General features: G+C 35.7%; 1 protein-coding gene across 6 annotated transcripts in view; it reads left to right on the top strand.

The window, feature by feature from the left end:
* Window positions 1–17,493, top strand: part of LOC149793960 (talin-1-like) — a 284,989-nt gene that overhangs the window by 248,544 nt on the left and 18,952 nt on the right. For 4 of the 6 annotated variants that reach the window (XM_089967893.1, XM_089967887.1, XM_089967888.1 and 1 more), the window contains 2 exons: window positions 6,414–6,539; window positions 9,707–9,724. In XM_089967893.1, the coding sequence (XP_089824019.1) occupies window positions 6,414–6,539; window positions 9,707–9,724 (144 nt within the window). The remainder of the gene's footprint in view (window positions 1–6,413; window positions 6,540–9,706; window positions 9,725–17,493) is intronic. The other 2 variants (XM_089967891.1, XM_089967886.1) reach the window with 1 other exon arrangement.

Here is a 17,493-nt window from a genome sequence, read left to right as displayed (position 1 = left end):
GACTGACTTCTTGATTTCTACATGGTTCTATCCTGCAGACATCTTGTATATAACATAAATTCCTTTCACAGGAACTAATTGATTTCTGCCAAGTGAAACAGCTGCATCATTAACAGTGTCACATCTTTATCACAAAAAATTACACTTGGATGGAACACTAGTTATGACATAAATTATAATTAAGTCTACCCTAGGGTGTCCTCACTTGGATGGAACTAGTTATGATGTACATTATAATTAAGTTTACCCTAGTAGGTCCTCACTTGGATGGAACTAGCTATGATGTATATTATAATTAAGTTTACCCTAGTAGGTCCTCACTTGGATGGAACTAGCTATGATGTACATTATAATTAAGTCTGCCCTAGTAGGTCCTCACTTGGATGGAACTAGTTATGATACGCATTATAATTAAGTTTACCCTAATAGGTCCTCACTTGGATGGAACTAGCTATGATGTACATTAAAATTAAGTTTACCCTAGTAGGTCCTCACTTGGATGGAACTAGCTATGATGTACATTATAATTAAGTTTACCCTAGTAGGTCCTCAATTGGATGGAACTAGTTATGATGTAAATTTTAATTAAGTTTACCCTAGTAGGTCCTCACTTGGATGGAACTAGTTATGATGTACATTATAATTAAGTTTACCCTAGTAGGTCCTCACTTGGATGGAACTAGTTATGATGTACATTATAATTAAGTTTACCCTAGTAGGTCCTCACTTGGATGGAACTAGCTATGATGTACATTATAATTAAGGTTACCCTAGTAGGTCCTCACTTGGATGGAACTAGCTATGATGTACATTATAATTAAGTCTACCCTAGTGTGTCCTCACTTGGATGGAACTAGTTATGATATAAATTTTAATTCGGTCTAACCTAGTGTGGCCTAACTTGGATGGAACTTGCTATGATGTACATTATAATTAAGTCTATCCTAATGTGTCCTCACTTGGATGGAACTAGTTATGATATAAATTTTAATTAGGTCTAACCTACTTGTGTCCTAACTTGGATGGAACTTGCTATGATGTACATTATAATTAAGTTTTCCCTAGTGTGTCCTCACTTGGATGGAACTAGTTATGATATAAATTATAATTAGGTCTACCCTAGTGTGTCCTAATGTGGATGGAACTAGCTATGATGTTCATTATAATTAAGTTTACCATAGTGTGTCCTCACTTGGATGGAACTAGTTATGATGTAGATTATAATTAAGTATACCCTAGTGTGTCCTCACTTGCAAGAGCTCTTAGCTTATTTCTCCAATGACATGCTATTACTTACAAATAAGTCCACCTCAGACTTTGAGAAACTTGTAGCTGACAAGGGAGTCTAAAAATATATTCACCCCTCATTTAGGACCCAGAGGTAACAAACATGTTTGCAATTAACTGAATATATTTTACTTTAAATGACAAAATACTTTTTTTTACAAAACCGTTTGTATATGTCAGAAAATAATTTTCAGTATTACAGTTCATTTATGTTTCTAATTCTTTAATCACTGACACATGTCATGTATGCCAGCATGGTGACTGAATGGTAAGTTGTGAAAGATAAATGAAACACTTACTTAATTTATTTGATAATTTTGGATTAAAGAAACAAAAATAAATGTAATTTTTAAGTTATTTCTAGCATATGTTAATATGTTAAGGCCATGTCTTCCATTGTAAGACTGCAAATTATTTTAGGATTATCAGAAGAGCAGTTGTATTCTGTATGAATTTTATGTAATTTCTCAAGTCTACTAAATATTCTCATTTATGGAGTCATGGTATTTTAGTCTAACTGGTCCTCTCTGATAAATACCATCCCACTCAAAGTTTCCCAGCCTGTTATATTACTAGTAGCTAATCAGTTTTTGGCTTTAGTGTTACTAGTTTTGATCAACAAACTCTCTAAGTCAGCACTAGATCCTTTATAGGGTGTCTGGTATAGCATAAGGTTGATGAGACCGCTTGTCTTGACGGTTTTAGATTCTACAACAATTAACATACAGCAAACTCATCTACTAAAGAGTACTGACCGTTCTTTGCAGGGGGCTATGATTTTCTTTTTTATCTTGAGAGCATAATGTGCCAGCAGATCTGGGCTTTTGCATTATTTTAGGAGTAATCAGTAGAACAAACAACATAGACCCTGATCTGCAAGTGTACTATGTTATGGCAAATCAGGATCTTTGTTCTTTATGGTTTGACTTAAAAGTAAATATATTATACAGTATTTTTCATCTTTAGCACACAAAACTTCCCTCCTTGGTGTCAGTAGGCAATAAAATAAAAAAGATTGTTATGATTAACATAAGGCTGAATCAGGCTTATCAGAAGCTTACTGAACAGAGTGTGTTTATAGCCAGAGAATCAAGCTCATCTCAAGTGTACTGAACAGAGTGTGTTCATTGCCAGAGAATCAGGCTCATCCCAAGCTTACTGAACAGAGCGTGTTCATTGCCAGAGAATCAGGCTCATCCCAAGCTTACTGAACAGAGCGTGTTCATTGCCAGAGAATCAGATTCATCCTAAGCTTACTGAACAGAGTGTGTTCATTGCCAGAGAATCAGTCTCATCCCATGCTTACTGAACAGAGTGTGTTCATTGCCAGAGAATCAGGCTCATCCCATGCGTACTGAACAGAGCGTGTTCATTGCCAGAGAATCAGGCTCATCCTAAGCTTACTGAACAGAGGATGTTCATTGCCAGAGAATCAGGTTCATCCCAAGTGTACTGAACAGTGTGTTCATTGCCAGAGAATCAGGCTCATCCCAAGCGTACTGAACAGAGTGTGTTCATTGCCAGAGAATCAGGTTCATCCCAAGCGTACTGAACAGAGCGTGTTCATTGCCAGAGAATCAGGCTCATCCCAAGCATACTGAACAGAGTGTTTTCATTGCCAGAGAATCAGTCTCATCCCAAACTTACTGAACAGAGTGTGTTCATTGCCAGAGAATCAGGCTCATCCCAAGTGTACTTAACAGAGTGTGTTCATAGCCAGAGAATCAGTCTCATCCCATGCTTACTGAACAGAGTGTCTTCATAGCCAGAGAATCAGGCTCATCAGAAGCTTACTGAACAGAGTGTGTTCATAGCCAGAGAATCAGGCTCATCCCAAGCTTACTGAACAGAGTGTGTTCATTGCCAGAGAATCAGGCTCATCCCAAGCATACTGAACAGAGTGTGTTCATTGCCAGAGAATCAGGCTCATCCCAAGCTTACTGAACAGAGTGTGTTCATTGCCAGAGAATCAGGCTCATCCCAAGCATACTGAACAGAGTGTGTTCATAGCCAGAGAATCAGGCTCATCCCAAGCATACTGAACAGTGTGTTCATAGCCAGAGAATCTGGCTGATCCCAAGCTTACTGAACAGAGTGTGTTCATAGCCAGAGAATCAGGCTCATCCCAAGCGTACTGAACAGAGCATGTTCATAGCCAGAGAATCGGGCTCATCCCAAGCGTACTGAACAGAGTGTGTTCATTGCTAGAGAATCAGGATCATCCCAAGCTTACTGACCAGAGTGTGTTCATAGCCAGAGAATCAGGCTCATCCCAAGCGTACTGAACAGAGTGTGTTCATTGCTAGAGAATCAGGCTCATCCCAAGCGTACTGAACAGAGTGTGTTCATTGCTAGAGAATCAGGATCATCCCAAGCTTACTGACCAGAGTGTGTTCATAGCCAGAGAATCAGGCTCATCCCAAGCTTACTGAACAGAGTGTGTTCATAGCCAGAGAATCAGGCTCATCCCAAGCTTACAGAACAGAGTGTGTTCATTGCCAGAGAATCGTAAAATGATTAGTTTCATTGTCTGATGGAAATGTCTTCCTGATTTGAATTGTGCTTGAATAGTGATTGTGAAAGAATATGTAAAGAAAAGATGAAATCTTGATCAAAACTGTGGCACATATATTTATAAAGTAGTTTACAAGGAAGAAAAAATGTGGAAGATTTTTTTCCACACTCAAACTTTTGTATTCTACTGTTATCAAATTTTTTGGGATGGCTTACATAACTATGTGTCAGGCTCACATTTTGGATAAGGAAGAAGCCTGTAGATTTTGGTTCAAAAGATCAAAGGCCAGAGTCTCTGACATAGACAGTTTCATATAGATTTGGATGGCTTAATTCATAGTGTTTACATTGAGGCTTGGCTGGGAATGGGAGTGTCAATAAATATCAAACTAGACAATGACTGGGCATGGGAGTGTCAATAAAAATAAAAGTAGACAATGGCTAGGCATGGGAGTGTCAATAAATATCAAACTAGACAATGGCTAGGTATGGAAGTGTCAATAACTATAAAAGTAGACAATGGCTAGGCATGGGAGTGTCAATAAATATAAAAGTAGACAATGGCTAGGTATAGAAGTGTCAATAACTATAAAAGTAGACAATGGCTAGGCATGGGACTGTCAATAAATATCAAACTAGATAACGTGTAGGCATGGGAGTGTCAATAAATATAAAAGTAGACAATGGCTAGGCATGGGAGTATAAATAAATATCAAAGTAGACAATGGCTAGGCATGGGAGTGTCAATAAATATGAAAGTAGACAACGGCTGGGCATGGGAGTGTCAATAAATATAAAAGTAGACTATGGCTAGGCATGAGAGTGTCAATAAATATCAAACTAGACAACGACTAGGCATGGAAGTGTCGATAAATATAAAAGTAGACAATGGCTAGGAATGGGAGTATCAATAAATATCAAAGTAGACAATGACTGGGCATGGGAGTGTCAGTATTTATAAAAGTAGACAATGGCTAGGCATGGGAGTATCAATAAATATCAAAGTAGACAATGACTGGGCATGGGAGTGTCAGTATTTATAAAAGTAGACAATGGCTGGGCTTGGGAGTGTCAATAAATATCAAAGTAAACAATGGCTAGGAATGGGAGTGATAATAAATATCAAAGTAGACAATGGCTGGGCATGGGAGTGTCAGTAAACATCAAAGTAGACAAAGACAAGAGGATGGATTTTATGCCTTATTTTTGTTAATGAATATTCCAAATCATGTAAGTACTGAATGAAATCCTGCCTGTGAACTGTTAAGCAAGGTAGTGTATGTTACGTTTAACAGCAATTTTAACCATTTTACATTTTTGGTACACATCTATTATATGTAGAAAAATTTAAGAGTAAAGTCCAATTGTTATAGCTGTTTAATTATTTTTCACGGAAGAATTTTTTATCTGCTTCATAATCTTGAGAGAACTTGTTCACTGTCATGTCAGTGAGGCTGCATGACCAACCATAGCTACCATTTCTCATGCTCAAAATTTACTTGTTTTTTGTCTGCGTCTACATCACTAAGTCATCTGAATTAGATAATTTATAAAAACTAATTGCTACCTACATCAATATCAGAGCCTTTACCTAAGTTATTGAATCTTTCATAGTTGTGATTCTAGATTCGAGATTAAGACCCAGTTACTTTAAATAGCAGATATCGACCAGTGCATAAACAGTGACCACGTGATCTGATGTAATTGTCATTCGCAGAAATGAATGTAGTATCTAATGGGGGGTTTTCCCCGAAGTTGGCGCTACGAAAACCAGCTCAAAATGGCTGATGTTTACAGCAGGCATCAAAAGGGCACATCCATGTGAATGGAGTAAATGCGTCAAAAGGTGCTTCCATGCGAATGGAGTAGAGGTGTCCAAAGACGCTTGCTTGAGGTAAAGGGTTAACTCATTCAGCCCCAATTGCACATATAGGCATTAGGAGGCAGTACCCTACTTCCGAGCTCTATAACATTAAGGTCATTTAAGACAGACCAAAGTGAATGGTATTACAATAAAGCAGATAGATATAGTTCTACAATGATACCAGATAATCTGAACTTTCTACTCACATTACAGAATGCAGTGGGGAAAATTCATCTTTTGAGACCCAATTTTGTAATTTTGCCTATTGTTGGAATCAGACTTTTTATCTAGATTTTAGACTTTTTGGCCTGTGATCAAAGGCAGACTGGTCTGAACTGCACACAGACAGGAGAACCTTTGCAAAAAGTAGGATAAGTTGGGGATTGGGGGTAACATGTGTCAAGAAGTCGAAAACGATGTGTCCAATAAGCAAAATAAAAATACAGCTTTTTCTCTTCTGCACATGTGCAAGCCAAATAGCCAGTGAAAAATATTTCTAGCTCAACTAGGCATCAGTCTAAGCAAAAAACTCATTGAAGCAGATGTATTTGCATGTATTCAGAATTAACCTCTAAAATGCATTTCCTGCCCCCATTTCAGGCAAAAATGACAAAAGTCTCCGGAGCCAAATGAGTTAATTTTGTAGTTTAAAAGATACATATTTTTAACTTTTTTTTTACCATTAGGTGAAGTGTTGATGTATATGGGTAGCTCTGTTTGTATAATTCATCATCTTTTACTGTTGTAGGAAGTTGACATGAATCTGGATTTTGAAGATCAAATCCTTGAGGCTGCCAAATCCATAGCCGCAGCAACTGCAGCTTTGGTCAAATCAGCATCTGCGGCACAAAAGGAGCTTGTAGCCCAGGGCAAGGTAAGTTTTTTTGTATACATGTATGTCTGTCCTTCAATGTATAACGGTCTTTCCATCTCTCTCCATATTTATATGGCTAAGTGTCTTCTCTGTATTTTTTCTATGGTTAGTCTGTCTACCTACCAAATATGTGTATTTCTTGTGTCTGTCCATTTTTGTCTGGTTATATTTTGCCATATGGCAGTGTATATCAAGTTGTGATGTCCATTCATCTGTTCCAACTTTTTGTTTCCATAAAAACAACTCAAGTTCTTCACCATATACCATTACCAAACTTTGTAAATAGATTTCATTTTGGGTAAGGAAGAAGCATATCAGTTTTAGGGTCAGTGGTTAAGGTCACAGTAACTGAAGAAATAAAAGTTGTTTCTGCACATTAACTTTACTTCTGCATTGCTGACCTGGACTAAATGTTGTGAATGGTTTGCACTTGGGCTAAGGAAAACGCCTGTTGATTTGTGGATCATATGGTCAAATGTAAGGGTCACTGACTGAAAGAAGAAAAATCATTTATACGCAATAACCTGATTTCTATATAGTGGCCTGGATTAGACATTGTCGCTGGCTTGCACTTAGAGTAAGATACAGGCCTAGTGATTTGGTGGTCAGAAGGTCAAAAGTCAAGGCTACCATGGCTGAAAAATGGTATCTGCATGAATATTTCAGTTCTTGACCTGTACTTTTGCTAGTGTTTGATGATGGCTCACACATTGGGTAAAAAAGAAGCCTACTGATTTTGGTGTCAAAAGGTTATAGGTAATGGTCAATATGACCCAAATAAAAATTGGTTTTGCAAAATAGTTTTTGTTCAAGAATAAGTTCTTGACCAAATTTTATGGATGGTTTGCACCTAAAGTTAGAAAGAACCTGTAGATTTTAGGGTTGAAAGGTCAGAAGTCAAAGTCATGGTGAGTCTGATAAGAAGCACAATGCTTTCTGCACAGTTTAGTTCAAGACTGGATATCTTGAGCAAGGACAAGGTCATTAAAACCCATTGGTCAGTTATCTCCAGTCGACTATGCAGAACTTACGAAAAAGGGGCAAGTGTATAATGTACTTTTCAAAGTACTCTTTGTGTCTTCCATGTAATCTATGCCTATATATATATGTCGGCCTTTTTCAGCCATCAAGACATTCATTATACAGTTTCTTATATGATGTACTACTAAATCTATCAAGCTACATGCACAAGATACATTAGAACTTAATCTTAAAGCTGCTTGCTAGTTAGAAGTTATGAATTATTATCAGTAATTGCAGTTTCTGTGCTGCCTTAAGGAAATGCAATGGCAGTTCAAATTCAAACAGTCCAGTCATCATATTGAAAAGCTTGCAAAATGGAGATGTAGTTACAAAATTTGAAAGCAAATTTTAAGACAGCACACGAGAAACTTTGTCATCACTGGGTAGTACATACCCATAGCAGGGTTGCATCTAGGATGTGTGATTGTACAGTTCCCTCAAAATGTGGTAAAGTTGCAAAATAGTCGTCTCTTTGTACTCATAATGGCAGATAAGTATTGTCAGCTTATTTACACAGAGCCGCAGTGGCTAAGTGGTTATTGTGCCAGACTTGCTTCCAAAACAGGTGCCAGTTTGAATCCTACCATCAGACTAGCCTTGGTCAGCTACCATAGTATGCCATTTAAATAACATACTTCATTGCTGTGCCATAAAGCATGAAACTAAACCAAATGCTTGGTAAAGGTGGGTGCTTTAGACCACTAGACCACCCAGGGCCCCATATCTATACTGGTTTTTTCTGGATAAATCAATAAATCAGGCAGTGACGTAAGTGTCAGATGCTGTGTTCTGACAAGGTGTCTTAGCTCTATATTCCTCATACACAGACCAACCATGTGACAGAATGGAGAAGCAGCCCAAACTTTTTACATTTTTTATTATTTTCAAAGACGTATTTCCAAAGACAGGACTGAAAAAATGTCAAAGATAAACGACAGGAAAGCTATGAAATTAAAGATGTTTTACAATCCATTTATATTAGCCTATACTGAGTTTGCTGGACTCCATTCTAGACAGTTGACAGGCTAAACTTATTCACTTTCCCAGTTTGAGGTATATGTTATGAGATTGTAACTAATTTTAATGAACCTTAAATCAAAGAAGAAAAAAAACATTTAAAATTATGCAGTTGATTTTTATCAACTGTTTGAGCCACTGTTTTGTTTTTTTTACCGTATAAGACCAGTCCAGTGGCAAACTGCACACACCCAAATCTGCCATCACATAATGCACTTGCAGATCTGGTTCTGTGCAGTATTTTAATCACTAGAACAAACAACATAGACCCTTATGTGCAGGTGTGTTTTGATACAGCAGATCATGATCTTTGTTGTTTTCAATTTGACTCAACTTAGAAATGTGTATTTATGTTAAACTGTAATTGTTTCACTGACTGGAACATGTTCATAATGCATCTAAAATGTCTTGACTGAAAACCATTCAGGAAGTTGTGAATCTTACATTAATCAAAACTTTGGTTCTTTTTAAAAATTGAAAAATGCTAACAAAATCTTTTTTTGAAAAATTATTTAATGAAAAGAACAAAACTACATGCAGATTTGATTAAGATGAGGCACATTATTAGATTTGGTCTAAAAGCTACCTCTTGAACAGTCTGCAGGAAAGACCGACTCCTATAATAAATTTTAATGTTCATCTTCTAATGCATTGACATACTGAATAAACCAATCATTTTCTGCACATGAAAAATCCACCAGAGATTCAAAGCAATTTTTTAAAATAAATAGCGATAAGGTTTTAAATGTGTTATTAAAAGAGTTTAGAAGTAGTTAGTGTGATGAACAGATAATGCATTACATATCAGTAGCATTCAAATGACTTATTTTATACAGTCATTATGGCCAGTATGTTTTTAAAATAAACCTTTTCCACTCCCACCTCAACTTAACTTGGTTGTCTCCTACCGATTATTTTTATATAGATAAGGAGCTACATAACCCACATTTTGAAAAGCCTACATGCAACCCTGCTGTGTGACACTGCCAACATTGCTGATAATAATGATATTAATGGCTAGAACGTGATCACTAGTTTTTGCTGCAGTAGAATAAATAATGAAATATTGAGTATATACCATGCATGCATGCAGGCAGTGCTCACTAGTACTAATGACTACTTTACAGGTGCAGACAAGGCGCAGGGTGCGGTAACATGTAACCCATAAGCACATCTTTTAATCACCCTTTATACCCTTATTGTGGTGGTTGTGGTGGTCACATTTGCATAAAGGAACTGTCTCCCCTTCATTACTACCTTATATGCTTGCTTTTAAGTCCAATCCAACTGCAAAATGCATAGACTTGGATCTGCTGTCACATAATGTGTAATGAGTAGATTTCTGGCTGATTATGTGATGGTAGATCAGGGTCTGTTGAACCAAACTTCAAAGCAAGTATTTACAGTACTTGTTTCTTTGTACATATGCAAAATCACAAGTTGCTTTTTCTGGAAAGACTAAACAGAGCATATGAATTAATCTTCATAAACAGTATTCCATACAGTTTTCAAAATGTTCATATACAGTATTCCATAAAGTATTCAAAATCTTCATACACATTGTTCCATAAATTATTCAAAATCTTCATTTACAGTATTCCATGAAGCATTCAGAATCTTCATATTCAGTATTCCTTAAAGTATTCAAAACCTTTGCAGTATTCCATAAAGTATTCAAAATCTTCATATGCAGGATTCCATAAAGTGTTAAAAATCTTGATATTCATTATTCCATAAAGCATTCAGAATCTTTATATACAGTATTCCATAAAGTATTCAGAATCTTTATTTTCATTATTCCATAAAGCATTCAAAATCTTCATTTACAGTATTCCATAAAGTATTCAAAATCTTCATTTTCATTATTCCATAAAGCATTCAAAATCTTCATTTACAGTATTCCATAAAGTATTCAAAATCTTCATATACAGTGTTTCATAAAGAATTCAAAATCTTCATATACCATATTCCATAAAATATTCAAAATTTTCATATGCATTATTCCATAAAGTATTCAAAATCTTCATATACAGTATTCCATAAAGCATTCAAAATCATCATATTAAGTATTCCATAAAGTATTCAAAATATTCATACACATTTTTCCATAAAGTATTCAAAATCTTCATACACATTATTCCATAAAGTATTCAAAATCTTTGTATACAGTATTCTGTAAAGTATTCAAAAGCTTATACAGTATTCCATAAAGCATTCAGAATCTTCATATACAGTATTCCTAAAGTATTCAAAACCTTTGCAATATTCCATAAAGTATTCAAGATTTTCATATGTAGGATTCCATAAATTGTTAAAATCCTTGATATACATTATTCCATAAAGCATTCAATATCTTCATATACAGTATTCCATAAAGTATTCTAAATCTTTATATACAGTATTCCATAAAGTATTCAGAATTTTCATATAAGGTATTCCAGAAAATGTTCAGAATTTTAATATACAGTATTCCAGAAAGTATTCAGAATTTTAAGCAGTCCCACCATGGCAGAAGCATGACATAACAATCATTTTGACATTGTTGTTGTTGTAGGGTTTAACACCATGGCAGCCAGTATTAATGGTGGAGGAAGAACCCGGGAAAACCCCGGAAAGAACCACCGACCCACGAGAAGCTACTGGCAAGCTTTCTCACATACCCACATTAGCCGAATCTGAGACTTAAACCCACACAGATAGAGGTGAGATGGCAGTGATCTGTAACGGAGAGCACTTTAGACCACTGGGCCACTCAGGGCCCCCACTTTGACATTGATGTGCATGTTCATTCTTCCATACATATATCCCACACCTTGTCATAAGGACATTGGTAAAGTTTTGTAATCAAGTTCATTGTTAAAATTTTGTACTTTCTAGCTCAGTAAAAGACAGGCTCAACATAAAGGGGTCTCTTTGGAATCCATTGATCATTATTCACTGAAAAAATTAACTTGCTGCCTTTTTTAAAATAATTTATTATTATTGTCTTGTACAAGATGGACACAGCTACAGAGCATAATCCTCCAACAGATTGAGATCTATCCAGTTCCCTTTAAATAATTAAAAAAATATGGATGGTTTTGATCTAGATTTGCTGGCATATTATGTGATGGCATATCTCTGTCAATGCTGTTTGCTATTGGAAATGTATTGTGTACAAACAGATATAGCAAGGGGCTCATCAGTACCAGTGTCATTGTAGCAAGCCAAGAGACTTATAAATACCAGTGCCAGTGTAGCAAATCATGAGACTTGTTAGTACCAATGTCTGTGTAGCAAGGCATGAGACTTATCAGTATCAATGTCATTGTAGCAAGCCATGAGTCTTCTCAGTAGCAATGTCACTGTAGCGAGCTCCAAGACTAATCAGTACCAGTGTCATTGTAGCAAGCCATGAGACTTGTCAGTACCAGTGTCATTTTAGCAAGCCATGAGACTTGTCAGTACCATTGTCAGTATAGGAAACCATGAGACTACCAGTCATTGTAGCAAGCCATGAGTCTTGTCAGTATCAGTGTCATTGTAGCAAGCCATGAGTCTTGTCAGCACCAGTGTCATTGTAGCAAGCCATGAGTCTTATCAGTATCATTGTCATTGTAGCAAGCCAAGAGAATTATCCTCACCTTCCCAATCATTCATTGTTGAAAAGGCACTAGAATGCTCTTCCCCCATAAGTTGCAGTTCATAATTACTGATTGCATTATGTAAGGAAGTACCATATAAATGAATATGTACATATATTGTGAGATGGCATATGGGTACAGAAAGAGCCAGTGGATGATAACATTAATATTATATAGCTACAATATATGTACTTTTCATTTCATAATAATTAAGTTTTCAATCTTATCATAATCAAATTTGGACATAGGTTGGCAAAGTTCTGTATGGTCAATATTCACTCAGAAAACATTGCTATTTCTATCACTTTTCATGCCACTCCAGTGGCATGATGGTTAGAGCACTCGCCTCGGATGTGGGAGGTCATGGGTTCAATCCTCGGCCAAGTCATACCAAAGGCTTACAAAAATGGTACTAACAGCTTCCTCACTTGGTGCTCAGCATTACGAGGTTAGTTTTCGGACTGGTCAGCCTGGTGTCAGGATAATGTGACTGGGTGGTACGTCACACTATATGTCTGCGACATGATGCCTCACTGCTAGACATCACTATAAACTGCCACACTGCAAGCATTGTAGCAGTATGACTGAAAAATTGTTAAAGCTACGTTAAAATTACAAATCACATGCACTATCACTTTCCTTATATAATTTTTTTTTTATTTTTCTTCTTAAAATGTACAAGATCTGCCCAGGATTGCAATAATGGAAATTATATTCATTGCAATAATGAAAATTATATTCATTGCAATAATGGAAATTATATTCATTGCAATAATGGAAAATTCCACACATGTATACTGGTGCCTATGTACTACAGAGATGCTGAGCTAAGTTGACCTTGCTAGCTCACTGGTTTGCCTTCACTGAAACGAACAGTATGTCACTGTTAATAGAATACAGATAAAACAGAACTGTGAATGTAGTTTACTGACAACCATATACACATACTGCCCTCCAGTGGTCACTGATCTTCTACATGGCATGTCCTGTCAGGCTCTCTTAGAATGTTATAAACGTTTGAATTTAATAGACCAATAAAACTGGCAAATGTTTATTTACACCTGTGCATTATCATGTCAAACAAAAATAAAATTGCTAAATGCGTAGAAATGATGGTGTGTTAAGCATGGTACAAATGCATGGCTAAACTGGCCAGCCTGGTACCTACAACAGTTTAGAGTGTCATATAGCACCCTAGCATACCCAATAGCTGACACGCACAGCAGTGGCTTAATAAAGGTGACTACTGATGCCCATCATGAATGTAGTGGTAATATAAATCTTTAAACTGAAAACTGGCAATCATGCTTGGGTTTTTATTATTATAATTATGATGATTATTATTATTATTATTATTATTATTATTATTATTATTATTATTATTTTATGGGTCCATGGTGTGACTGCATTATATCTGAACTCACACTATAATGAAGAAGATCTGTAACAGTAAAAATATATTGAAGTCATGGCAAGACAGTTCCTATCAAGATGTTTCCAAGATATCTTCATTAATTGTTTTAAAATGGGAAATTTTCACCGCTTTCATATCCTGCTAAGTTTTTATGACTGCCTGTCTCCTTAATCCATTACCTTTGCATTACAACACATTTCAGGTTTCTTATGATTTTTTTATCTATTGTTTTAGTTAACTCACATTATATTTTTGGTTTTTGCTGTGTTTGCTAAACTAATGTTACTGTGTGTCCATCCCTGTTGGTTTTTTCTTCTTCTTATGTTACAGCTTTTGAGAACTTAACTTTATGTACTTCTCTACAGACTACAGTGACCTACATTAAAGATTTTCTTTAAAAAAATTGTATTTATCAAGATGCAAAATATCTGTAAATCAAACATTGCAGAGATGTAACATTTTACACATTCCATAATATGTCCACATTACCCTTCTGCATATATATATATTTTCCTGGTGTCTTTTTTCATTTAAAATCCCCAGTACCTTTTGTGTTGGTGGTGGTGGTGTTACTTCACAGGTTTGTCATATTTCTCATATCATGGATGGAATGTGTATTTTCATTATATCTTTACTCTTAAAAAAATTCAGACCTTTTAATGGCCTTTCCCCAACCCCCACTACAGTAGCAAAGTATTACTTGATTGGTACCTATTTGTCTCTTAGTATGTCAGTAAACCATTTTGCACAATAGCAAAAAAATGTTGAAACTTGAAGTCATGACATTTTTCACACTTTATCAAGTTTTGTGTAAATAATTTGATTGGATTTTCAGGTCATTGCAGCTGTGCTTAACTGTCCATAGACCCTGAAGAGTTTGTGGGATGGTCTGATGTTGGTCATTCATTCAACCATCCATTTGAACATGCTTGTTATTGCTACATCTCCTAAACTGTTGGAGGATTGCCAAGAATATTAACAATCAGTTTAATTGGTCCTAAATGAAAATGAAAATGCTTGAATGTCCAGTTTGGCCACCAGAGTGACATTCTTGTTATGGCTACTACTACATGAATAGTCATATGAATGTGGAGTTTTCACTAAAAGACTTCTTATGATGTCTGTCTAATTGGTCATAAATGAAAATATTGCCAATCTGAAGTCCAATATGGTCACGATGGTAGTCATACTGATGTGGAGTTTGCACCAGAACTTTTTTTTTTTTATTATATCTAATTGATCTTAAATGCAAATGGTTGTAATCTGACATCCAGTATGGTCACCACAGCAGCCTTCTTTGAAAATCTTGTTGGTACTTCTCCTCCTGAGTGAAAGGTCATATCTTAAAAATTGTGTTACCTGTACTGCTGTCCAAATGGATGGCTATATCAACTTGGGTTTTTTCTCCAACTGACTTCTTATGATAATGGCTTAATTCTAAATGAAAATGGGGCCAGTCATACATCCAGTATGGCTGCCATGACTGCCCTAATAATCTTGTTGTCACTACTCCCCCTGAATGCTTGATAAATATGACAATGGCTTTTTTTTACCAAATCCTAAATAAAATTGGTGCCAGTCATACATCCAATATGGATGCCATAATGACTGGCTTCTTGTTCAATTTTTAGCTTACCTGGCAATAAGGCCAAGTGATTTTTCTTTGTATGTCCTTGCAGCTATCACATATCCATGCGTCATATGTCCATCAACAATTGCTATTTAAAACTTCTTCTTAAATTGTTTGACTGATTTGTGACCCAATTTGACACAGATAATCCTGGCATGAAGGGTTTTCAGAATTTTACAAATGATTCAGATATGGACACCATTAATTTCTAGAAGTAGTAAAAGCCCTTAAAACAACTTCTTTTCAAAAACCAGTTGACAAAATTTGAATAAATTAGAAATCATCCCAGTAGGTGGATATGTTAATTTCTACAACTGCAAATCTCCATTTGCATATATGGCTACTATTACTTAAAATAGAAAGGTCACTGTTACTAAAGTAGAAAAACCATTAAACAAATCTCCAAAAAGACTGAATAGGATTTTACTTAACATAAAGCATACTGGTTTGAAGCCCTTGCAGGTTTATTCAGATGAATTGTATTCATATATTGATGACCTAATAAGATTTAAGGTCATTACAACAACAAAAAAATACGTTCATACACCTTATCTTTACATTTTCTTAAATACAAAACTTTGCACCATTTATCAAGAATCATGTGATGCAGCCAAATGAAACTTGTTATGCATGTTTCTATGGATTGTTATATGATGCAATTAGATTTGATGCCATTGTAGTAATTTTTCAAATTTTTGTAAGTTTTGGGGAGAGGCAGATATTTTAGGGGTTTTGCTGTTGGGGCATAGGTGTTTGCAAACACAAATCTAGTTGTATAGTAATTTAGAATGATAATGGGGATAGGTTTAATTTGTTCTGTGACAATAGCCTCAGACAAGTAACTACATATAAAATATGAAACAAATTGTTTGAATTCTTTGAGTAAAATGTCCTTACACCAAGAGATACAAACTGAAAACTCAGATGTTTTAAATGCCTTCTGTATAGATTCTTTTTTGTCATTAGATCTTTTTTTGTATGTTAAATTTATATCTTATATATTGGTGTTGTAATAATTTGTGATATCATTTTTGTAAAAAGTATTTTGAGGTTAGATGTCCATAAGGCCATGTGATATTATGGTAGGACCCTGAATCAATTGTGTTTTGCCCATTGTCCATTATTTGTGTATCAACAATTTCAGTGTGTGTGTGTGTGTGTGTCTAATTAGGCTTTTTAATGTAGCTTTAACAATTTTTTCAGTCACATCGCTACGATGTCTGCAGTGTGACAGTTTATAGTGATGTCTAGCACTGGGGCATCATGCCACAGACATGTAGCATGATGCCCCACCCAGACAAATTATCTTGACACCAGACTGACCATTCCAAACACTAACCTCTTAATGCTGAGTACCAAGCAAGGCAGCTGTTAGTACCATTTTTGTAAGTCTTTGTTATGACTCAGACGAGGATCGAACCCACAACTTCCCGCATCCGAGGTGGATGCTCTAACCACTAATGACGTCATGTTGCATCTGCTTGACTGAACACTAGTAACTATTTTGTGATTTTGATGCTTCTAGGATTAAGATTTCTGATTATGAGCAAGATCTTTGACACCTTTAACAGGAAGATTTGCCATCCCATGCTTGTTTTGTCAAAGAAAAAGATTTTGAAAAGTTTCAGTTTAGAGTTTTGATGTTAAAGACAGGAAAAAGAATAACATTTAAATTCATAATTATTATTGTCTAACAAGAGTGTTTGCAATCAGTCAAAATATTATTAACATTGGACATGTTTAGCATATACAAGGGTTTCCCCAAGGCTTCTTTCTTAAAAACATCTTTGGCAGGTCCAAAAGTTTCATTTCAGACAATATTTAAATACTGATGGTATCATTATCCCGGAGTGTGCATTCAGGTTAAACTAAAAATCTGGCCCTTGCTTGATGCACAGTCCATTTTCTCACTCTTAATAGAATTTTAGCTAATTTTATGTAAGGAAACTATCCACCAGGCTATACAACAATTTTCAAAACATTCTGGTACCTCATCGTAAGAGATTGTAGCTCACAGGATCCTATGGTCAAGGGAGCATATGGTATGGTCATTTGTCGTGTATTGTCAACATGCATCATATGTTTGCATTGTTGTTTAGATCTTCTCAAACACCACTCAGAAGAATTTGACCAAATGAGACAGCATCTAGATTCAAAGGATGCCAGTCTGCTGTAGAATTTGGCTGATGTTTCTAAAAATAGAGAAAATGTAAGCATTCTTTTCATGAACAGTATAATGAAGTTTGA

The sequence above is a fragment of the Sinohyriopsis cumingii genome, chromosome 8 (assembly GCF_028554795.1).
Source record: "Sinohyriopsis cumingii isolate HCF-2022 chromosome 8, ASM2855479v2, whole genome shotgun sequence".
Lineage (NCBI taxonomy): Eukaryota > Metazoa > Mollusca > Bivalvia > Unionida > Unionidae > Sinohyriopsis > Sinohyriopsis cumingii.
The sequence above is the reverse complement of the archived record's forward strand: the minus strand, read 5'-3'. Positions and strand labels throughout refer to the sequence as shown.